The sequence below is a fragment of the Brachyhypopomus gauderio genome, chromosome 4 (genome assembly GCF_052324685.1).
Source record: "Brachyhypopomus gauderio isolate BG-103 chromosome 4, BGAUD_0.2, whole genome shotgun sequence".
Taxonomy (NCBI): domain Eukaryota; kingdom Metazoa; phylum Chordata; class Actinopteri; order Gymnotiformes; family Hypopomidae; genus Brachyhypopomus; species Brachyhypopomus gauderio.
Genome location: NC_135214.1, coordinates 280816 through 306196, shown reverse-complemented (window position 1 = coordinate 306196; position 25381 = coordinate 280816). Strand labels below are relative to the sequence as shown.

General features: G+C 42.4%; 1 protein-coding gene and 1 long non-coding RNA gene across 3 annotated transcripts in view; one reads left to right on the top strand and one right to left on the bottom strand.

Annotated features, from left to right (window-relative positions):
* Positions 1 to 25381, top strand: part of pth2ra (parathyroid hormone 2 receptor a) — a 78042-nt gene that overhangs the window by 11316 nt on the left and 41345 nt on the right. For both annotated transcript variants that reach the window (XM_077001304.1, XM_077001305.1), the window contains exons 2-6: positions 8040 to 8139; positions 14756 to 14866; positions 15058 to 15173; positions 15276 to 15373; positions 19730 to 19916. In XM_077001304.1, the coding sequence (XP_076857419.1) occupies positions 8040 to 8139; positions 14756 to 14866; positions 15058 to 15173; positions 15276 to 15373; positions 19730 to 19916 (612 nt within the window). The remainder of the gene's footprint in view (positions 1 to 8039; positions 8140 to 14755; positions 14867 to 15057; positions 15174 to 15275; positions 15374 to 19729; positions 19917 to 25381) is intronic.
* Positions 10982 to 17544, bottom strand: LOC143511724 (uncharacterized). Its single transcript, XR_013130237.1, has 3 exons — positions 17452 to 17544; positions 14743 to 14902; positions 10982 to 11075 (listed from the first exon to the last, which is right to left on the bottom strand). It is a non-coding gene; the product is annotated as an uncharacterized LOC143511724 (long non-coding RNA).

Genomic DNA, 25381 nt, shown 5'->3' with positions numbered 1-25381 from the left:
AAAATGCACACAAAATTAAGTGCCCACAAGATGCCACAAATCAAACTAAAATGCAACAGGATTCCACTACTCACAATAAAATGCCCACATTTTTAAAATACTCATAGGATCCCACAATTTAAAAGTAAGTGCTCACAGGAACCAACTATTCAAAATACAGTGCCCACCGGATCCCACTATTCACAATAAAATGCCCACAGGTTGCCACAACTCAAAATAAAATATAAAATGACCACAGGATCCCACATCTCAAAATAAAACAAAATGCGCACAGGATTCCACTATTTAAAACGCTCACAGGATCCAACTATTCAAAATACAGTGCCCACAGGCAAAAGATTACGATTCCACTTTTCACAATAAAATGTCCACAGGATCCCACAGAACCTGATAGATAGAAGATTTAAAGATAGAACAATCTCATCCTTTTGGAAAAAAGTGCACCAGATTACGACCTGATTATGAGACAATGGAAAGGGCACGCGCAAAGCAAGGCCACGCAATTGGCCTTCAGTTCTGGGACTCAGAAGTTTAAATTTCTGCCCGCATTAAATTTTTCACCATCAATATTTTTTACTCAGTAATTTGAGGCCGTTCAAATGTAGTGAAGTAAAACTACTTGGGTCAAAATGTACTCAAGTAAAAGTAAAAATTACATATTTCAAAAACTACTCAGAAAATTACAAATTACTCATAAAAAGTACTCAATTACAGTAATGTGAGTAAATGTAATTAGTTACTTTCCACCCCTGGTATTCCCAACTCTGAGCTCCCTTTTGGGGTCGAGGTCGATGCATCCAACTATGGGGCAGGAGCCGTCCTCCCCCAAAGAACCGGGACTCCTCCTAAACTTCACCCCTGTGCCTTTTACTCGCATCGTATGACACCGGCCGAACTATGATGTGGGGGACAAGGTGTTACTGGCCGTTAAGTTGGCTTTGGAGGAGTGGAGGCATTGGCTGGAGGGGGCCAAGCATCCATTTCTTGTGTGGACCGACCATAAGAACCTGGCCTACCTCCAGCAGGCTAAGCTCCTGAATCCTAGACAGGCCAGGTGGTCTTTGTTATTCGGGCGCTTCAATCTTAACCTCTCCTACCGTCCGGGAACAAAAAATGTTAAGCTTGACGTCAGTGGGAGTCACCTCCCGACATAGCCGAGCGCAGTACCGTGTTGCCAGCCTCTAAAATAGTTGCTCCCATACAATGACCCTAGGCATCCAGGAGGGATATTTGGTCATGGGGCCGATGATCATACACCTTCCACCTCCAGACTGAAAAAATTTCCTTAGTGGGGTTGAGGAAAGGAGAGTAGGGTGGGAGGAAAAGGGACATCACTCTTGGATGGTCTATAAACCAGTTTGTGATGACATGAGAATGAGAGAATGCTAAATTGTCCCATCACAAATGTCCTCGTGTTTCTTCCCACCTGTTCCCTTTCTGCTTCTGGAACCAGTTGTTGGTAGAGTTCATTCAAAAACGAAAGAAGGAGGTCACTGTTATAGGGACCAATCTGGCATTTGTGAAGGACCATACCAGCACTTGAGACTATTTGGCTATTTGTGTGAGGTAAATGTGTTGCTGTGTTTAGAGTTTTGAAAATGTATCTCAAGTATTGGGAAACACTTGTTAGCAGTTGTAAAAAACTGTAAAAACCAGGAGTTTTTGAAAAACTGTAAAAAACCAGGAGTTTTTGAAAAACTGTAAAAAACCAGGAGTTTTTGAATTGTTGTTTACAGTTCTGCTTGTTGGTGGAGGGAAAATTTTGTCCACCGACTTTTGCCAAGGCCCATTCAAAGATCAATTTCTAGTATGGCAAGTTTTGCAACAGAATTGTGCCGTGAAGAGGAGGCAACTGAAATTTGTTTTATGTGTCAGGGCAGATCAAATGGACATTTGACCTGATGAGAAGACTCCAATTACCCTCCAATTGCCATTTTCCTAGAGATCACCTTCACCATACGTGAACTTTGTTCTTTAAATCAAAGCTTCAACAAAGCTGCAACAATGAACACTGTGCTGTGTGAGTAGTGTGTTGAAGTCAATTGTCTTTATTATTATTATTGTGGCTCAGAAGAATTTCAATCGTGTTGAAATTCATGTAATTCAAAGGGACTCACAAACTTTTTTTAGCAACTACACACCAAATAGAAAGAACCCATGAAGCAAAGCTAAAGAACAGAGAGACCATTATGACCCATAATGGGATTCAACAGGAGCATCATTGTGGGGCCTATAAGAAATATTTATTCAGTATCATTCAAAGGTGCTTGGCTCGTCAGGTGTTCTTGCCAGTGCTCCACACATGTGACAAGCCATGTGTCTAGTAATGTTAGCGTGCTGGAGCTGACCAGGTCATATTTGAGCCTCTTTCTGGACATCCTATTGAGGGAGGCTTTCTCTGTCACTGAGAAGATACTTTGGATGGCTCATGGGAGAACTTGCTTTATTCTTTACTCTCCTGGCTTCTACATGTCTTGTGTACCATTCAAAAGTTTGGACACTGCTGACTGAATGTGTGTTCTTCATAGTATTAAAGGCAGTTTTAGCTAATGGTTTATGCTTAAATTTGATTCTGAGACAAATGCCTCATGAAGCTGGTTAAGAACACCAGGAGAATCCAGACTCATCATCCCAAACTGTCCAGGAGTGGGCGGCTCAGAAGAACATTATGATCAGAGGTGGAAAGAGTACTGAAAAATTGTAATTGAGTAAAAGTATCTTTACTTTGACTAAATTCTACTCAGATTAAAAGTAAAATTACCCATCTGAAAATTTACTCAAGTAAAAGTACAAAATTACTTCACTTAAAATGTAATTTGAGTTACTTAGTTAATTTCAGTTATTTAATGCAAAAAAGAATGTCGAATCAAATTCAGCACAAGCTGTTTTAATCGATTTCAAAGCGTATATAAATGCACATCCACACTTGCAAAAGGTCAGCTGGGCTCAGGAACATACTTCCTCACAGCACAAGGACAATCACAACCTGTACCATAAAGTGCCACGCATGTTACGTTGGGTGTACCAACAAGTACACACCGCGTCACAACCAAGAGAGTAGTAGACCCAAGTGCCGACAAAACGCAAAATGTGTGCGTGCATCCACACACACACACACACATAAGCAGCAAAACCAATCACACAAGACGTGGAATAAACTCAACGCTTATAAAATAAACTCGACCGCAAAACACACGGGTGAAAATGCAACAGAAAAGACGAGGAGAAAACTCAACACGAGAAAACGAAACTTAGGTTGCCTGGGAAAGTAACTGGGGCAGCAGGCAGAACGCCGCAACAAAAAAAAACCCTTCCCAAAATAAACTAAGAACAGATAGGAAGAGATAAAACTTGAGGTAGGCTAGTAAGCAGCGCAGGAGATAGTTACTCGAATAAGTAGTAGAAAAGCAAGAGAGAGCGAGAGAGAGCATATGGTGGCGAGACACCTAAACACAAGAAATGCAACCAGAGATCACAGAGAAAGGGCTGAGGATGTGAAGGCGAGCCAAAATGATTCAGCAGTGATCCGTTTCACTAAGCTTCCTTAAGAAGCCATAGAGACAGCTAAAACAGATCACTGCTGATTGCGCCTGGAGAGACTAGGACTGACTCGGGTGCCCCTAGTGTTGTTAGGAGGAGCGGCAGCCGAGTCAGCCCTGACAACATAATTGACTTTCAGTTCCGGGACACAGAAGTTAAAATTTTTGCCCGCATTTAATTGATCACCATCAATATTTTTTTACTCAGTAATGTGAGGGGTATTGTGTAGTGAAGTAAAACTACTTAGGTCAAAATTTACTAGAGTAAATCTACTCAGTAAATTACAAATTACTCATTAAAAGTACTAAATTACAGTAACGTGAGTAAATATATTTCATTACTTTCCACCCCTGATTATGATCTACAGCCATTTATTAAGCCATTTATTTTGGTTTAACATAGCATAGCCATGTGTTATTTCATTATTTTGAGTACATTCACTGTCACGCCTGTCACATGTGCTCAGTATGAACCTGCTCTCATCCGTGAAGAGCACAGGGCGCCAATGGTGAATCTGCCAATCTTGGTGTTCTCTGGCAAATGCCAATCGCCCTGCACGGTGTTGGACTGTAAGCACAAGCCCCACTTGTGGACGTCGGGCCCTCATACCACCCTCATGGAGTCTGTTTCTGACAGTTTGAGCAGAAACATGGATATTAGTGGCCCGCTGGAGGTCATTTTGCAGGGCTCTGTCACTGTTCCTCCTGTTCCTCCTTGCACAAAGGAGGAGATAGTGGTCCTGCTGCTGGGGTGTTGCCCTCCTACGGCCCCCTCCATGTCTCCTGGTGTACTGGCCTGTCTCCTGGTATCTGCTCCATTCTCTGGACACTGTGCTGACAGACACAGCAAACCTTCTTGCCACAGCTCGCATTGATGTGCCATCCTGGATGAGCTGCACTACCTGAGCAATGTTTGTGGGTTGTAGACACCGCCTCATACTACCTCTATGGTGAGAGAACTGACAAAATGCCAAAGTGACCAAAACATCAACCAGAAAGGATGAGAACAGAGAAAAGATCTGTGGTCCCCACCTGCAGAACCACACCTTTATAGGGGGGGTCTTGCTAATTGTCTCATTTCTACCTGTTGTTTGTTCCATTTGTACAACAGCAGGTGAAATTGATTCACAATCAGTGTTGCTTCCTAACTGAACAGGTTGGTTTCATAGAAGTGTGTTTGGTTGACTTGGAGTTACACTGTGAAGTTAAGGGTTCCCTTTGTTTTTTATTATATATCTGCATATATCAATTTCTAAGGTTTACTGCCTTATTGATGCCAAAGGTCAAAGTAAAACTGAAAAAGGCAACAGTAACTCAAATAAGCACTCTACAAAGGAAAACTGAAAAAGGCAACAGTAACTCAAATAAGCACACTACAACCCACCCAGGTATGGAGATGTATGTGCTCAAATGGGCTCCACAGTCTCAATCCAACAGAGCACCATGGGAATGTGGTGAAATGTGAGAGTCCTACCATGGAGGTGCAGCTGACAAACCTTCAACTGCATGATGTTATCATGTCAATGTGGACCCAGATCTTTGAGGAATGTTTTCAGCATTCTCTGAGGCAAAAAGGAATCCAACCTGATAGAAGCAAGGTGTTTGTGTATATATTTGAGCAAAGTGTTTCTGAAGTTTGAGGAGGTGCAACTGATTTATGTTATTAAAAAATATGTGTTTTATCTGCTAGAATTTCAGATGCTCTTGCACAGCAAATTAAGATTCTCTCTCTCTCTCTCTCTCTCTCCCTTTCTCTGTCTGTCTCTCTCTCTCTCTCTCTCTCTCTCTCTCTCTCTCTCTCTCTCTCTCTCTCTCTCGTCTCTATGCATGCATGTATAAGCCTGTTGTCATAGGCCACCATGCACAAATTTAAACATGAACACCAGTGTCTGCTTGTCATCTCCATGGTGGGTGGTTGTATTAAACAAGCACTTTTACTGCATTCAGCAAAATGGAAAAAAACAAAATGTGTGTGGTGCTAATTTCCTGCAGGAGCACTTCAACACAACGATCAGATAACCAATAAAGATAATATAACATGGGGAATTTTCCTTCAGATAGGCCAGATCAGACAGCCATGAATAATTTAGACATGGCCTGCCAGGCTGTTTTGATATTGATTTTTCCTGTCCATATTAGTCTGTTAGAAAACGCCCATTTCGAAAGGGTATGCTATGAAGATCAATAGCACATAACAACAAAAATGCAGTGAATAAGCTGTAGAAATAAGATATTGAACATGATTGCCATCACAGGTCTTGTCCTGTCGAGCAGCTCTATTACATTGAAGAGTACAGAGATTTTGTCCACAGACTTCATCTGTGAAGCACCATGCATTCTCAGTACTGGAAAACCCATGAAATAAGCTCATGATGTAACTTAAATATCATTAAACACTTGATAAGCAGTGAGATTAAACCCCCTGAAAACATTATTAATAGGGTGATAATGTGTTCAAAGAGTGGCATCTTATGTCGAGGATCCAAGTTTGACTCTAAGTTTGAATGGAACGGATGAGTTTCTCTATCCTGCCAGTGTTCAGTGCTGTGGCCAAACCTGGACTCCTATCAACTGCTTCTATGCAATATGCAGTGGGTGGCATCTTGGTCCGGTTATTTCAGACAGTGTGTGGGAGTTTATGGAAACACTAGGGAGACAGGGAAAAACAAGAAAGATCAATCAATCTGTCCATCAAACCATCAATAATTCAGTCATTCGTTTGTTCGTTTGTTCGTTCGTTCGTTCAATCAATCAATCAATCAATCAATCAATCAATCAATCAATCAATCAATCAATCAATATATGATTATGACCTCGTTTTGAATATGTTAGGATGTTCTGGAGCCCAACAGGTAATTGAGTTGTTCATATTTGAATTAGCGTTTATTTTGCAAGTCTTGAGCAAATGCAGAGAAGGCTTGAATGTGCTCCTGGCATGGCCATATTTAACAGAGACCCTGCTGATCTTCAGACTTCATTAGAACGGGAGCCTTGGTCAAACACCAGGAGCATCTATCAAGCGTGAGGACTGAATGAAACACGCTAGCAGGAATCTTCAGCCCTAATGAGTTCATGGTGTTCCTGTCATATGAAAGCCAGAGCTGAGGTTGTATTACAGGTTGGCACTACACAGCTGAAGTTGCTTTCTAATATATGGTGACTAAGGTGTATTATCAGGGCAGTTATGCTATCATTTAATGATGTGAAATAATAGTCATCTTAAGAATTGTCCATGTGCCCAAATAAATTAAAAATAATTATATTTAGCATGTAGAACTAGACTCATGTCTTCTTATAGCCTATATAGTTGTAGTAGTTCTAGTAGTAAACCAATTTATGTTCAGAACAGTAGACAATCTATAGAGGTTCTAAAGTTGAGAGTGTTGATTTGTTATTTTTCTTTAATGCAACAGACATTATTTATTTAGTCATTTAATTGGCTATGTTACTGTAATACATTTAAATGTAAGGCGCTTGTTGGCTACAGTTCCACTGTTATAATCTGGCTGGGCATTTATTTCACTTGAATGATGTCATTGCTACTTCTGTGGTGTTTGTAGGAGATGAGTAGGGACTCCTTTAAAGGGGATGTAGTGTCTGCATCATCCTGGAGGATTGCAAGAAGTGTAAAATTAGCTGTGCAATCAAAGAGATTCTGGGAGGTGAAGCCAGTTTGTTATAAAAAGTAAATATTTAAATCATAACATTAATGGAGTCCTAAAGTTCTGAGTGTGTAGAACAGTGAGTCATCTTTGGGTTCCTTCATGTATTTGCTGCCATAGCAACAACTGGCAATGCAAATAGGCATTAAGACACTAATGCACAATTATTGGTTTTACTGTTGATAGCAATTTATTTGAGTAAATTGGGTTTCTGTTTCATTATGTCAATTATTGTAAAATACATTTATTGTCATTTAGAGCATTGATATGGAGAAAACAACAACTGGTCAAAATAAACAAACACAATAACTTCATAGAATTTTTAAATAACACAGTTTTAATGTTTTATCTTAGGAAGAATTTGGAAATGAATATGTGGTGTACATGTATTCGTTGGTGTATTGGATTGAAGTAAACACTCTTGGTAAAACACTACTTACTGCCTTATAATGTAATCAAGAAGATAGCTATGGTTAGGGTGGTGGTGTAATGTAAAGTGTAGGTTAACAGATATAGGTGTAATGTGCTGTGTATCGACAGGATGAAGATAGACCCGACCTCTGTAGCATGGTTATGCTTCAACATCTCAGACTAATCTTCACCCCATGTCTAATATCTAGAGTAACACGACTTCGATTTTATAGTTCATGGTTGGATAAGCGAGAAGAACCAGCTCTGTTCTGGTCCGTCTACCTACAGAGCCTGTCATCACGTGCTAATTACAGTATTTCCAGAGCCGGTTGTGATGGAGTGCAACCCTCGGTGTGCGGTACAGACAGGGCTGACCTCTGAACTCTGACCGCTGGTGGGTGAGCTGAAAGCTGCTGTGTTTCCCCAGGCAGGGTCAGATGGAGAGATCACTGCTGAGGAGCAGGTGCACATGCTGCTGGACGCCAAAATGCAATGTCTCCAGACAGTGTCTGCACACAACCTTGCAGGTAAGGGTCAACATGAAGGAACACACACACACACACGCTGAATCATACATTTCTCTCATATCATCTGCATACGCCCTCTTACCAACCCACCCAAACCTGCCCTTTAGTGGCATTGGTTTGCTTACATGCCATATTGGTACCACCATATTGAATATTTGGGCTCTTATGCTATGATTTCCATGTTTCCTGTGTCTAACAGGAATATGAAATGCACAGCATGAATTAATAAATCTAAAATAAATACAGTCAGATTACAGAATAGTGGGACAAATGATAAGATACAACAATAAAACCCCAACACGTGAATAAAGACTGCAAGCCTCTTAGAAGTAGGCAAAGCATTCCACAGTTTAGCTCCCACCACCGCACATGCTCTTTAGAGAAGTCCACGGGCAAGATCATGGAACATGTGACCTGGGTCACATGATCTGAGAACATTCTGCTACATTAGGAGAGAGAGTGAGTGAGACACACAGACCTTACCATACAATGCTCTATACGAAATAGTATGATTCTATACAAAGGACACCAGTGGAGAGATTTCAGTAAGGCGCTTATGTAAGATTGTCTCTTTGACCTAGTGAGTGCTCTTGCTTCTATATTGTGAATAATTCGCTGACGATTTAGATCTACTGAACCAATTCTCCATATGCCAATATACCAAACTGTGTGTAATAATTCAGGAATATGATATCCTCTTAGAACACTGATAGTCTGAATTTACAGAGAGACTTAAAAATATGATAACTGGTCAATAGGTATTCAGAATATGTGTGTTCAATGTGTTGTCCAGGAAATAAAGACTAAGACTAAGCTAAGACCTTTCTTATAATCCACCCTTGTTTTCTGAACATAATTCCAGGGAGGAACTGAGCTGTACTGTAGATAAAGATGTAGATATTGTGTAGTTTAGTACACTATGTTTCCAGAGCAACAGTACATTTCCATGGAGGGCCTTCATCAGCTGTGCAAGCAAAGTGATCATTAGACAACCAGTGTGGTGAAATGTGGTGAGCCTTTGTCTGAAATGTTCTGTTTCTCTGGAAACCTTGTATTGTATTACACTGTAATTTGTACCTATATCTCTTCATATATAAACTATGTAGAAAGTATTATGGGCTGGGTTCATTTTTACTGAGTACACACTTTGGAAACGTACTTTGTTTGTTGCATGGAAAGTCTCAACCCTAAAGTCGACCACAACAATAATTAGATAAACACAATAATTAAATTAGTCTGGACAGCTATTAATTGTGCATGACATAACGAACAGCGACAACATAAACACACACTGAAGCATATATTTAACGGCAAAGTGTCTTGGACTCAATTATGGATTTTAAAGTGCAGCAGAGGAGAGAGTGGGACCGCATGACCTGCTAATGTACAAAGAACATTTCACCGCTGACAGGCCAGGACGCTGAGGCAGTGACATGTTGCCTTGCAGGCATGCCTTGTTCCAATGGAAATGGATGGAAGAGACTGTGAACCCCAAGGCCCAAGTTGCCTTCCCGTCATGTAGCTGTGGTCTGAAGGTACAGAAAGGCACCTCCAAGGTTCCAAATGGGGATTGCAACATTTGTAACTGGCTCTTGCCAAAACAGTGAATTCTTGTCATTGTGCTCAGAGACCTGTTGGGTCCCCTCAGGTATTTTAAGGCAAGAAAACAGCACACTTTCTATTAGCGGGACCAGAGGGAGTTTTTTTTTCAGAAAAGCATCGATTCAGAGATGCTGGCACTGTATCCATATTCATGTGTTAGCAGTTTAAGAAGACAGCTGCGGACCATTTTTGGAAATGTTGCTTTCTTTATCGGATGATGTCACAATAAAGTCCATTTGACATTGTTCTGAAACAATGAAACTGTGTTACATATTTATTACATCACAATGAACAAGATGACAGCAAAATTGTCTTTTCGACTATGTAGTGTTTTTTTTATTGATGTCTGCTTTATATGAGATTATACAACAAAGATACCATAACAATGATACAAACGAACATGTTTGTAACACAACGCTGTTATTGTTTTTACACTGTGAGAGTGATCGGTTGGCACTCTCCTGGTGTTGCAGTTCCCATGACAACACCTGGTTTGGTTTGGTTCCATGTTTTGGTGTCCATGTGCTTCCTTGTTTTCGTTTGACCTCTGTTCCTTCATCGTTTTCACCTGTTCCTTGTTTCTCATTAGTCTGTGTATTTCAGTGCTGTGTTTTTCCCTGTCTAGTCACAGGCCCAGCTGATTCAGTCTCATCACCATCACCCATCATCACCCTGTCGTCTTGCCCTGGTGTATTTAACGTGTCCTTGTTTGCTGGTTTTCCAAGCCTGTGTCTTGTCTTGCATTTGTATTGTTCATCTAGATTTTCAAGGATTTTCCGGTTTCCGGACTCAGGAGCCTTCTATGGTTATGGATTTACTCCTAATGAATCTCGCTCTTCTCAGTGTGTGCTCGGTCTCCTGTCAGCTGCTCGACGTTACACATCACATTAAGAGATTTCCTTCCAACATCTCTGCGACGGTTGTCGCAGGCTGTCTGTGGTTGTAAAGGCATTCAGCTTGACTACTGGGGAACATGTCACATTAAAGTGTTCCAAGAACTAAAGACCAAGTCATTGTTTTGTTTTTGCTTTGTATTAAAGCAATTAAATTAAAGATTGGCGAGGGTGCTTTTAGCCACTATGGCCCAAGGCTCTGGAACTCTCTTCCTGAAGAGCTCAGAGGCATTTCATCCCCGCACAGCTTCAAGAAGAGTTTCAAAACCTGCGAGGGTCTTTATTTCCATATGAAATAATTACAATAGCAAACAGAAAACAGAAAGATCTGCAGGGCAGTAAACTATCTCAGCATCCTGGGATTCAAAGGTGCACACAGAGGAGAGCAGGTCAAGCGCTGAGCTTCCAATCGGGCCAATGTGCAGCACTGGACAGACCGACCTGCGGGTTTAAAAAGTGTGCACAACATAATGGGGAACAGGTACTAGTACTGTGGTGATTGGGACAGAGGGAGTGGTTTGGTGCTCGGGGACGTGTGCTGTGAGGGAGTGTGAGCTGAGACACGCGCCCTCTGGTGGCGACCCGGCCTCCCCACCGTGACGATTTTGCCATCTTATTTACATTTATTACATTATGTTGTCTACTATTTTGAAATTTGTCACTTTATTACATAATTTTATTAAGTTTTTTCTTATCTTTGCTTCCTTTTAATGTTTCTTTTTTATTTATTCTGTAAAGCACTTTGAGTTGCATGTAGCCTATATATGAAAGGTGCTATACAAATAAAGATTATTATTATTATTATTATTGAGACAAAATTTAGGATACTGTGTTTATTTTTTAATGTTATGTAGACTAATTGTTGGTGATTCCCATTCTTGTAATACTTATCTGATTATACCCACAATTACAGTCACATGTGTGCTAGAGTGGAGACTCTCACCCCTACTCACTAGAGTGGCCACTACTCACCCCCAAATACTAACTGCTCACCTGACACTTATCACCTGCATATGTTACAGTTTTTCCCAGTCAGTTTGGTTCATTTCTCACATCATGCTTTACATTAGCATCACAACTAGTGCATTTCTCAAAACAGTTAGTGCAAACAGCAAAACTCAATGAAATACCTGCAAAAGCAGATACTTCACTCAAAATTCATTGTTTTTGCCCCAAAATCAAATATTTAGGTCAGTCGATTTGTCAGTGCCATCAGAATATCTAGTCTGTGTGCCATTGCCTATGAACAAGGCAGTCAAAATACTTAGTCATGTTGTCAGTGCAACTATAAGTCACAGTCATTGTAGACTGTATATTCTGATGGAAACTAGCTAAGCTTTTGATTTCAAGAACGCTGCACATTCTGTGGTATATCAAATACATGGTACACACATACACACAAAACTACAGACGGAACACAGTTACACATGACTGTATGTGGGAGACTGATAGCAAGAAATTGGACTGGAATCAAATTTGTACAGCAATATTGTTTGACGTTATTGTTCGCACTGCAATTTGTTGACAAAAACACTGACTGAAATTCAGAAAAGACAGACAACTGACTGGAAAAACTGCAAAATTAGAATCTTATTCTACACATTCAAAACAACCTGAGCACATACAGCCTCCTCTTGCTGTGTGAAAATTGAACCTCTGCTACCACTATGAGCTAGTCTTGATATCCTATATGGTTTTGCAAAAATGCAAAAAAAAAAAGAATAACATGTTAGAAAGTATGTCAATGTGCAGCATTACAGCAGAGAGCACATTTCTGAATTACATACATGTTTTCTCTATGAAATGTTTGAACGATTGAAGACAGTTGATCTTCCAATATTCGGCTGCACCCAGCAACCAGCTTCAGCCATTGTGAGACCATGACTTACATGTAAAACATGGTCCACAATTGTTGCCCTTACTGTATTTCACTGTTTTGTCCCCTCAGCCTTACACCACACAGTCTTACCCATCTACACCATATAGTCTTACCCCTCTACACCAGTCTTACTTCTCCTATTGACTGTTCACCCTATACATGGCCTTGTCTTTCCATTATGAGACTTTGTGATACTGCCGTGTTTAGCGTCTATAAATGTTTGCCAATTACAGTAAAGGTTCATGAGACGCACCTCTGACCTGTGGTTGAGACCATTGGTTGATCTAAGCCTTCACCAATTCCCTTTCTTACTGTAACTGAATGTTCACTTGCAAACAATTTAATCAAATTAGGATAAATTACCAAAATGTAACACAAAAATTAACTAAATAAATGTAAAATGATGCCGTAGAGATTATGACAACATGTTCAGCACTTTTGCATATAATGACCTAGGCGATGACCTAAAGACTAAATGTTTGGGAGGGTAAGACAATTCAACAGCCAATCCATACAACACATTTTGATAAACATGACATAAGCAACACATAATGTAAAAAACAACAGACAACTGCCCATGTCCATTTGCAATATGTACAAAAGGAGACACACAAGGAGAAATTCAATTATGATGTGCACAAGTGACAAGGAGATGTGGAGACTGAATGAACTGTTTTGAGAATTTCAATTCTGATCTGAGAAATGAACCAAACCGACTGAGAAAAACTGTAAACTGCTCCTTTTCCCTCTGTCATTGCTTAGCGTTATGCTAGCCTGCTTGGCCCTTCACGTTATGCTAGCCTGTTTGGTTCTTCACGTTATGCTAGCCTGATTGGTCCTTCACGTTATGCTAGCCTGCTTGGCCCTTCACGTTATGCTAGCCTGTTTGGTCCTTCCTCATGTTATGCTAGCCTGCTTGGTCCTTCACGTTTATACTAACCTGCTTGGTCCTTCACGTTTATACTAACCTGCTTGGCCCTTCATGTTATGCTAGCCTGCTTGGTCCTTCACGTTTATACTAACCTGCTTGGCCCTTCATGTTATGCTAGTCTGCTTGGCCCTTCGTGTTATGCTAGCCTGCTTGCTCCTTTACTATGCATGCTAAGTTGATTTCTGCAATTTTGCCATTGTCATTTTCCTTTTTTTAATGACTAGTGTTCAGTGGTCTTGTTCTCCTCTTTGTTCCTCCTAATGATTCATTTTTACTTTGTTTTGTTCAAGAACAAATAAATCCCGCATTGGACTGGACTCATGGTTCGCATGTGTGTCTCTGAGTCACGATCAATAACAGCGTTATGATTTAATATTTTAAATCAGACAAACTGAATGAGTTTGTCCATCTTGTGACCCACTTGACATCATCAAACATGTGACTTTGAGGTCTGAGTGCATAATGAAGTCTTGAATAAGCTATGAATAAAACATGCATGCAAGTAGTTAAAATAAAATCAGGAATATCACAGAGTAAAACGAACCATTTAGAATATCTGACGTCTAAAACAGAAACATGCTTGCTGTGTTCAGAATATTAGGAAAACAGCAGACAGCATAACAGGGGTAGTGAAAGACAAACCTACACGCAGCAACAAATCAGAAAGGTCAAAACAAGAATCAGCACGACCCCAAGACACAAAGCAAATCAAACTGAGGAGTGTGCCAGTCATCCAGTTGCCAAATGAAGTTTTCTGTTCTCCAAATAATGCTACTAATTTTATATTTAATGAATTGTGTTTCACTTGCTGGAATGGGACTCGCTGGAAGTTGGTAATGTCAGTGGTTTGGAGGCATAATAAAGTTTTTGAACGCAAGATGTGAGGGTTCAAACATTACATTTGCATTATAAATGTTTGATTTGAAAAAGAACATTAACATTCCTATTACTGAGTTCAGAATTTGAAAAAAAATATCTAAAACACATCCGTACAGAATTGAAAAAAACTCTTTCATAGTAAAATAGACAGGAGTAGATAAGATGGAGCCTGTACGTGTGTGTGTGTATCTCTTTATCCCATATTCCACTTTCATCTTACCACATTTTCAGTACACTACTGATATTATAAGAAATGTGGATATTCAATTTTTATTAAAGGTATCATTCATCTAATTTTTCAACTTCATTCAACTTCATTCTTTAAGAAAGTCTTGATCTTTGAACCTAGATAAAACCCATTTTATACTCAGTTACTTTATGTGAAAATGACAGTAATCAGTAATGATACTTTTTTGTACCTTGGAAAAAAAGTGGACACCTGTCCTCCAGAATGGGACGGTCTGATCTGCTGGCCAGAAGGACACCCTGGAACTGTGACCAAAGTGCCGTGTCCCAGATACATCTACGATTTCAACCATGCAGGTATGAGAGCAGTGTAGAGTTGTCTGGAAACTTGCCCTGGGTGAGAGTTGGGAACAGGCAAATTGTGAGGCCTGGAATTTGGAACAGCTGTGAGGGTTTTATGGGCCTTTGGTGCTGATACATCAGATTAAACTGGATCTCGAATTTGCTGAATTTTTCGTACTATACATTACTCTGTTTCACTCTTGCAGGCAGTGCCTACAGGAAGTGTGATTCCAACAGCTCCTGGGTGCTTGGAGAGGGCGTGAATAAAACATGGGCCAACTATACAGAGTGCATAAAGTCCCCTGGAGCAAATAAAGAGCGCGTGAGATGCACTACACAAAACATTCTGCTTTACAGGCCGCTAGCCAAAGCGTCCAACTGTGCATAAAGCACCTGACAAACAGAACTCCGTTTGTGTCTACAGCAAGTCTTTTTCGAGAGACTTCACATCATGTACACTGTGGGTTACTCGGCGTCCTTTGGATCTCTCTTGATAGCCATCCTCATTATTGGATACTTCAGGTGAGACATATGCATGTATATGTATTACAGGTGTGTATGTAGTCTAGGAGTAAATTCATGCATGCATGTATATGTATTACAGGTGTGTATGTAGTCTAGGAGTAAATTCATGCATGTATGCGTCTACGTATGCGTGCACGTTTTTTGAAAATGTAAACAAAAATAAAAAATTTTTTGAAGTTGCCAAACTACATCAAAGATGCAGCAAACACTTTGTGTGAGCATGGTACATACTGATTTATTGCTTGACATGTTTACCAAGTGGCTATGTTATTACCATCCACAGCCATTATATTCTGGGCATAGCCAGGTGGAGGTATTAAACGAGTATTAGATGAATAACCCTAATACGACCTGGTGAGAAAGGGTTAGCTCTCCAGGGCTAAGGAACTCGTGAGGTCTTAGCACTTCCCACTGTTATCTTAAACTATTAGACCACATTCCACTCATGATGGATTTATAAGGTAGGATTTATTCCATTTAAGTCATTAACAATCAGGGGGTCCTGACCTGTGCAGATGTGGATGAGTTTCATTTTTAGGTTTCTTGATTACTTTCATTCCCTGGTAGATTTTCTCACCACTGTTGACCTCAGCTAAAGAGCATTTGCCCGTGTCCGTAAAGCTGCTTTTTGGCAATAGCTCTGATAAAAAGCCCTGTGCAAAAAAGGATCTGAACAGAACCTGGCCAAACGGCTCCAAAAAGCAGTTGTGACGTATGAGACAGAATAACACGTAAAACATTAGACACTGATAAGTGACGAGAATGCTCAGACAACACTCCCTAAGAGAATCTTAATGATTTAAGAGTGCATTATTAAATCCGACCTTAGACCATAATTTTTGCTATTTAATGTGTTGGAATATAATAGCTGTTTGGAACAAATGTAATAACTGCTGAGAACAAAGACTCAGAATGAAAGAACAGCGAATCAGAATTGCTCCCGCTGACTCCACCTGCTTTATGGCCCAATGTGCACAGCAACTTAAACTACCTTAAACTACAACAGCCCTTATATCCATTAAATGCAAGTTACATTAAACATAGATTAATTTGTGTTTGATGAGCTTACTGTACCACTAATTCAAAGGTGTTAAACTATGTTAATATATACATCACATACGTTTTCAACTATGACTACATAATGCAAGAGTTTAGTGGAAAGTTTTGTTTTACTAAATGTACAGTGAAATAGGCAAAAGCAAAAAACTAAACAAGATTTAATGCAGTTTATGGTAGACTTGCGCTCTCTGCAGAAAGAGAATGTGTTCTACCTCTGAATGTGAACAGAGTAGTCCACCCTCACTACTTTGTCCATTATGACATGTGGACACACTGCTCAGTGCTTAAATCAGTGGGGCAGACAGCATATGCCCCAGATCAAACTGACGTGCCGCTCAGTGAATTCCACCTCATTATATTGCTGAGGTTATTTGATCTGCTGGGGTAAGATAATGATTAGCATTTAAAACACACCCCTTCTTCCCCAGCGCCATGGCAACACAGCGTATGCAGGTGACACTTCTGAAAACACATCACACGGCGATATTCTCAAATTGGAGACATCATGCAGCTGTGTTAAGAACTAAAAGTTTTTAATACATTCTTAAATTATCAAAACTTAGTAACTCAGTAACTGATTTTTTTTGGTTTCTATGAAATTATCCACAGAACTTTACAGCACTTAAGTCCACAGAAGATGACTGTGTTCTGCTATTATGAGGTTACTTTACACCCTTTTGGGTCAGGTGAACTAAGGGACAGCAGACAAGACCCTTGTGTTGGTTGTTGAGTATTCAAGTTTTTAATACCTTAAATGGTCTGACAGGAGCCTCTAAAGCAGGAGTTCTCAACTGGTCTCAGCCCGGCCTCACATTTTCACATTGTCATTAAGTCATGACCCAGTTTTATACAGTACAAATGTTACAAAAAATTGATGGTTACCATGGCAACAAGATTAGTTTGCATGCTGGGCTCCAGACAAAAAAATTACTCAAGGACCAGTAGGTCCTAAAAGGAAAAAATCAGGCGCCAATAACTTTTTCTAGGTGCCATAATATAAACTAATAAGCACTCACATCAGGTCAGCTGTTATTTAGGATCTCTGTCGTCCAACATGCCTGATGTCTTTCTCTTCCTTGTAAATGTGGTTAAGTTGCTTTTGGTCAAACAATGACCAACACGAGGGTGTAGCACGGAAGGGTTTAAATACACAGACAACATGACGGTGAAACGAGACACAGGAGAGAACAATGAGGGCAGGGGCGTGGCAGACAGTGGGAGAAACCATGGGAACGGGGAAGCTAGGCGGGACCAGGGAGGAGGGAGGGGCTGGACGTGACATACAACTTCTTTGGTGGTCTTAGATGGACTGTTTAAAAGCTATTGAAATTATTGCAAAAAACAGTGCGCAGCGAACGTGAAACCAACTTTATCAAGTTTACTAGTATGCATATGAGTGATTTTGATACCAATAAAATTACCTTAAAACTATGTACAGTTATAAAGGACTGTGTCCTCTTATGGTCCGACAGAGATGTAGATGGGTTTTTCACTTGGCCATTTTCAACATGCTAACGCATGTTGAGGACAAAAAATCCCATTAAAAAATAATGCTGTTGTATCACGTGTCGCCACTGGCGAGAGAAATAATTATATTACTCGCAAATTAATATTTCTTGTCGCGATTGCGATCATTTTAGTTGCAGTCTGGAGCCCTGGTATGGGTCTTTGTCTTTATTCAAGATAAAAGACGAGTACAAAATTAGAAGAATAACCTATTATTTATTTTTTTCAAGCTGTCCGCGACCCACCAGTTGAGAATCACTGCTCTAAAGGAACCCTTGAACCCTTGTTGAGGTTTGCTAGTTTTACAAGGGACATTATGTATGTACCAGGAACACTGGAAAAGAGTGAATCGGTTAGTTCATTTTAGCCAATAGAGCTTGTTTTAGCATCTGGTCCTGCTCAAAAGTGCCAGGAATTAGTCACAACAACAAACCCGAATATCAGTTTCACCGAGAGTGCCAACAGTAAATCACAAAGGAGAGGTGTTTGCATAAAAAGTGTGATTCAAGCCCACTCTTATTTAAGGCATGACACGTGCTTCCAGCTTGATGCGTTGCCACAGTCACGTTCGTTTTGAAGCAAAAAATTTCAAAAGGGTTCCAGGAATCCAGCTGTGCATTAAGAGTCCGATCGCCCATCTCCAACCACCAGCACCAACACCTCCGCCGTGGGCCACTGCTGATGGTCCTAATATCGCTAAAGCGCTGATACGCTATAGAATCATGCAAGCCAGCGCAGTTGGAGAGACAGCGATGATGTGGCATCTAGTGATTATCCATGCATATCAATTGCTCCTGCTCACCGAAGGCATCGCAGCTTCGACTCTGGCCTGCCAGAGGAGACCCGCTGAGTGTTAAATGGAAGATGGCAGTGCTGTCTGAGCCCACAGCAGGTGTCATTGACCTGGCGTAGCATGTACCTCTGATTAATGCTCTTTACTTGGTGACCCACATCTGAACTAACGACACCTTGACTCATACAGTATACATCATTCTGTAGCCCACCAATCATCTACAGGGTAAAAGTTGAACACTTCAGCGAAGCTGTGATTCTACATTATAGTTTAGCCCAAGTGTTTGAGCCGCTAGCCTCCCACATGACCTATAGTAAAAAATTACGTAGCTTCGTAGTTTTTGTATCGTTGGAATCACAGCAAATGCACCTCCTCGCAACGCTGCTCTTCTCTACTGACGGAGAATGGAGGGGTGAACCGTTCACAAACAGGCCAGACGATGCTGAAAACATCACGGTGAAAGGAGTTGTTAAATTTAGCACGTGCTCAGATCATTCTCTGCAAAAAGGAAAATAATAAACAACTCGGAGCACGCTTCATTCAAACTGATGATGTTTGGCACGTATGGTCTAATAGCACTAAATGCATCCAGTAACATGGCAGAGTGCTGCTCCTACACACCACCAAACCTGATATAATAAATAGGATTTAAGTCTCTGAAATACAGAGCAGGATCAAATTTAGTTACTGAAATGGTCCAGGTAGGTGGGAAAAAAATGATTAAATGTCTTATAGTTTTTAAATGACTTATCTGACATGGATGAAAACACTTATATTAAAGCAAATATTTCAATCAAAGAGGCAGACATGAACACTTTTATTCAGAGATCACCGTGTGAAGACCACAGTCCAATAAACCCTTATGTTCAGACAACTAAGCTGTTGTATTCATTTAAAAAAAGGGTTTCTGCCTTCAAAGTCATAGGTCATAGGTCACAGGCCATTAGGAAGGGGGTGCCAAAAGCGTCCATAACCCACTGTTTGTGCGTTTTCAGACGCCTGCACTGCACACGGAACTACATCCATATGCATCTGTTTGTGTCCTTCATGCTGCGAGCGGTGAGCATCTTTGTGAAGGACTGCGTGGTCCACACCAGCAACGGCCTGCAGGAGCTGGACGCTGTGCTCATGAGCAACTTCACCAACACCGTGGACGTGGTGCCCGTCAACACTTCGCAGTATGTGAGTACCGCGGACCCGATCGAGGCTTGTCCACGTTGAGAAGAGCTTCTCCAGCTCCTCCTGTGCATCCTTCTCTTTGTATTGCACTAATGCACCTGACCCAGCTTATATAATGTGATAATTACCTTATGAATTACCTCGGTTGCATTACAATATGGAAAACATTACCGCCTGCAGCACACACGGCTCCCAGGATGACACTTAAGAACTGCAGATGAAGACCTTACAATAATGGCCATTTCTTTTCATCGCATTCTGATTTTTTTTCTTTATGAAGGTGTTTATAAAGCTTTTATCCCCGTATTTGCATTTTCCACGACAGATTCAAGGTTCTGACCTCTTTAGCTGTGTTTCAGGGGGTTGTAGGAGTGAATCATTTATGATGTCTTACGTCACTCTCCATACTGCAACAGTTTTGAAGTTCTGCTGAGAGACAGAGAAGACAAAGAGCAAAGAGCATTCAGATCAGGACACACACAGAGGAACTGAAACCAAGGGAATTGGACACGTCTACTGTCTTGTGAGCTATAGTTTTGCCCTTAAAAATTTTAAGGCATCTTAATCCAACAGTATTATAGTGGCTTAAACCTGCTTGTACTCAAAACACTGCAATGTTATATAAAATCATGTCACCGACTGTGTGACATTACACTGGCTAAATAAAACATAGCTGTGAGAAATAACGGATCAGTAAGATTTAGTTGAGTATATTAAAAGGGTAAATGTATGTGATACAGTCGCTCATGAGGTTTGGCATCAGTGATGCTGGATAATGGGTATTTGAAGTGCTGTGTGGCTATGCAATGCCATCTGTTTCCTATGAAGATTAAACATTCTCAAAGCCCAAATACAAACAACCATAATGGAGGCTCCATTCAGAACAGAACCCAACCCAATTCTGAGTTTACAATATCGGGTAAGAGGACACCACATTTTATTTGTTTATTTATTACCTATATGTGAGACAGATGGTATGCTCACAAAATGTTTTCGAAATCAGAACAGCTTGCATTTGTAAGTATTCCTAACTGGGATAATGTAGGGTTGGTACTGGTGCGAGCCCCCAGAAGGCCGTGCACACGCAGGACCGGCTGGTCTCCTGTGCGGCCACAGCAGCTGCTCAGCACCAGACAATCGGTCTCTTGCCCCTTCTCGCCTGCTCGGCGTAATGCTGCTGAATAATCCTACGCCTCTCTTTCACTCCTCTGGCTGCCGGACTCGTGGTCTGTACTGCATGGTTGGCGTTTGGCGGGTCTTTGTGTATGTGCTGGGGTCAGGCTGCACTCTCTCTGCACACATCAGTCAGACTTGCTGTCAGACACTTGTCAGAACAGCATGGAAATTTTAAGAGGCTTGTTTATACTCATTTGCATAGCAAAAACTACATGAGTTACCCCATCCCTTTTATAAGGACATAACACTACTTGACTGAAGTCGAACTGGAGTATAACAGAGTAGAATGAAAACATAATAATGTTGTTTGGATCTGCTGGTATAAAAGACCCAGCGTCTTTTAGCACTGGCACTACAGTGTGCTTCAGGGATTAATGCCAACACCAATAACAATACACAAACACACTCATGAATATTCATGAGTAATCACTGTCACTCTAGTTCTGCATTTATAATGATCTCGCCTCCTGATATCTAAGGTCTCTATGCTGTGGCCTGTTACCTTGTGTGTGTGCGCATGTCTGTGTGTATGTGACTGAGATCAGATTCATTTATTTCACACCGTAGTTGAACAAGTTTCAAACACTAACATCGGTGCAGAAATATATCAGTACAGCAACGAGGCACCGGTTATTGCTTACAACCCACAATAAATGTCCCAGTTAAAAGGAGTCACAGTGAACCTGGGAATTGTCACGATATACCCCCGGACCTTTGGGCGTGTGTTGTCTGCGTCTTGTTGTGTCCGTGTATGTATTTCCGTGGGTTTATGTGAGTGTGTTGATCTGTCTCACCTGTGGCTCGTCTCACCTGTAGCTCATCTCATTATCACTCAGGGCTCGTGTAGTTCGTCTATTTATAATGTGCGTTTACGCGGTGTCTTGTGCTTGTCTTTGTCAGAGTCTCACATCAGTACTTGTTTGTGTCAATGTGTGCTGTCTGTGCTCTTTATCTACAGTAAACGTGTGTATGCTAAACGCACCCGCCTGGTCGTGCTGTCTACCCCTCACCGTTACAGGAATAAGTAGACTAAGTGGAAACTTGGCCATCTGGGTCACATCTTGACTGTGGATGGAACAAACTGCATATAAACACTTGCATGTTTACAGCGGGGACAGGGACAGCAGTCACACAGCAGGGGACTGAGGTCTGGCCTCTGGAGCCGTGCGTTGACTGCTGCATGCAGACACTGTGAACACTTGCTCTCTTTGCACTGCTAAAATCAGTTGGAGCCAGTGGACATGGTGAAGAGATTCACCCCTTCAATACAGAACACAACAGCACACAATAGTCTTTGCATAAATACAGCAAAATTGAAGTTTGCAACAGTGCAAATATGTCAGGGTTGGACCCAGGCACGTGCCTCCTGCCGCCACTAGGCGGAGCCCGCGAGCTGGTACCAGGGGTAATCGAGCCCGATAGGTTACACCTGTTCGGCTGCCTATTTAAAGCAGGCGACTTCAGCAACACATTGCTGAAGTTGTCTGTAGTCACGCACTCTTACAGCCCAAGCCAAGTTCTCTCTTCTTCTTACTACGATCTCGTTGCTCTCTTTCTCTCGTTTTCCCCCTGAGTGTTCTCAGGTTGGTTTTGTTTCTTTTTTGTCTTCTCCCTCTGTTCTTCGTCGGTTGTCCTCCAGTGTTCTGGTTGACAGTCTGACAGGTAACCTGGTAGAAGCCGCTGGTCTTGTACCAAAGCTTCGTCTTTTATTTTGTGTATTTTTCTCCTCTCCTTCTGACACGTTGAGGTTTCTCCGTGTGTTTTTCGTTTTCCTGTTTTTTCCCTTATTGGACGCGTTGTATTTCTTTCCGCGTGTTTTTCGTTTGTTTACTTACCTGTACACGTCGAGTTCCTCCGTGTTATCCTTCGGTTGTTACCCTTGAGTTTTATTTTCGTTTTTTCCCGCATCTGCGGAGGTTTCAGTTGGCTGTCTTTTGCCGTTTTATTTTTTGGTTAGCGTTTGGGTTCTCACCACGTTTAAACCAACGCGTCACCGCCGTGATCGGCGGCAACGCGTTACAGAACAACTTCAGACTATTATGGACCCAGCTAACCCTGACGCCGACGACATGCGAAACACCCTTGCCATACAAGGGCAGACTATTGGCAGGCATGAGCAGGCGTTGCAAGAAATTCACACTCAGCTCCAGGCTATCGCTCTCGCTGTCCAAAAGCCTGATCCGCCTGCTGCGGCTCCCAGCCCTCTGGTTTCCCCCGGGGCTGTTGGGCTGCCTGCTGACTCTCGTGCTGAGCCCGCATTGCCCGCTCCGGCGCGTTATAACGGGGATCCCAACGAGTGTAGGGGGTTTTTGTTACAGTGTTCTCTTATCTTTGAACAACAACCGTCCCGTTTTCCCACCGAACGTGCTAGAGTGGCTTATGTTATGGCGTTACTTTCGGGGAAAGCGTTACGGTGGGCTACACCGGTATGGGAGAACCAGCCGGAGCTCTGTTCCTCATACGAACGGTTTTCTCGGGCTATGCGGCAGGCGTTTTTTCATCCTGCTTCAGGGGGTATGGTCGCTTCTAGGCTGTTACGTTTGCGACAGGGCAGATCTACCGTGGCGGAATACTCTCTGGACTTCCGCACACTGGCGGCAGAAAGTAATTGGGGTTCGGAGGCGCTGGGGGCCGTTTACATAGAAGGCTTGAGCGAAGAGATCAAGGACGAACTGTCCCTCAGGGAGCCTCCTAGCGGTCTGGACGACGCTATAGACCTCACCATTAAAATAGATAATCGGTTGAGGGACTGTAAACAACACCGCCGTTTGTTCACTTCGCCCAGTGTTAAGGCAGTATCCCCTGTGCGTAAGACCACACACGAGGAGGGCGCGTCATCGGAACAGCCCATGCAATTAGGGCACACTCGTCTCTCCCGTCAGGAAAGACAAAGCCGCATACGAGAGGGCAAGTGTCTTTATTGCGGCAGGGCTAACCACCGTATCGCCGAGTGTCCTGAGTTACAGGGAAAAGGGCAGACCCGTCGGTGAACGGGGTTGCACCGACGGGTCATGGCACTTATTTCCCCGCATGTGGACTGATGCCTCATGTAGTGGTGTCATGGAGAGGTTCTGAGGAACATCGGGTCCTGGCTCTCGTTGACTCAGGGGCCTCTGGTAATTTCATAGACACCGCTCTCGTAGCCTCACTCTCCATACCTCTGGTTCCTCTAGAAAAGCCCATCTCTGTGTCCGCTGTGGACGGTAGGCTGCTCACTTCCGGGGACATAACCCACCAAACCGTCCCTCTGAACATTTCTATAGGGAACCACCACGAAACACTCACCCCCTATGTCATCGCTGCACCCAAACTACAGCTGATCCTAGGGTTTCCCTGGCTCCAACGCCACAACCCCGACGTAGATTGGCTTAATCTGTCCATTAACCGTTGGAGTAAGGTCTGTGAACAGTCGTGCTTGGCGCCCCACTGCAGCAAAACCGGGGAGAGCCAAGAAAAGATAGCGTTCATAGAAAAGGTTCCCGCTGTCTACCACGACCTCAAAGACGTTTTTAGCAAACGCAAAGCAGGCTTCCTACCCCCGCATAGAGCCTGCGATATCGCTATCAACCTCCTGCCCGGTACTACTCCCCCTAGGGGGCGTTTGTTTTCCCTAGCTTTGCCTGAACGCAAGGCTATGGAGACCTACATACAGGAGGCGCTCGCGGCTGGTACTATTCGTCCCTCTACCTCTCCCGCCGGGGCTGGATTTTTCTTTGTGGGGAAAAAAGATGGGGGTCTCCGCCCTTGCATCGATTACAGGGGGCTTAACAAGATCACTATCAAAGACCGCCACCCCTTGCCTCTCATGTCCTCTGCCTTTGAGGCCCTTCAACGGGCGACGGTCTTCACTAAGCTAGATCTGAGAAGTGCGTACAACCTGTTGCGTGTCAGGGAGGGCGACGAGTGGAAAACCGCCTTCAACACGCCCTCCGGGCATTACGAGTACTTAGTCATGCCGTTTGGTCTCATGAACGCACCCGCCGCTTTTCAGCGGTTTGTTAACGGCGTCCTTAGGGAGGCTTTGGATAACTACGCCTACGTCTACCTAGACGACATTTTAATATATAGCCGTACCATCCAAGAGCATCAGCAACACGTACGCCGCGTGCTCCAATTGCTACTCGAGAATCACCTCTATGTTAAATTAGAGAAGTCCCTGTTCCACGTCGCCGAAGTAGCCTTCTTGGGGTTCATCATTGCCAACGGTAAACTGGCAATGGAACCCGCCAAGATTAAAGCTGTGTCTCAATGGCCCGTGCCCACGTCCGTGCGTTTGGTCCAACGCTTCCTGG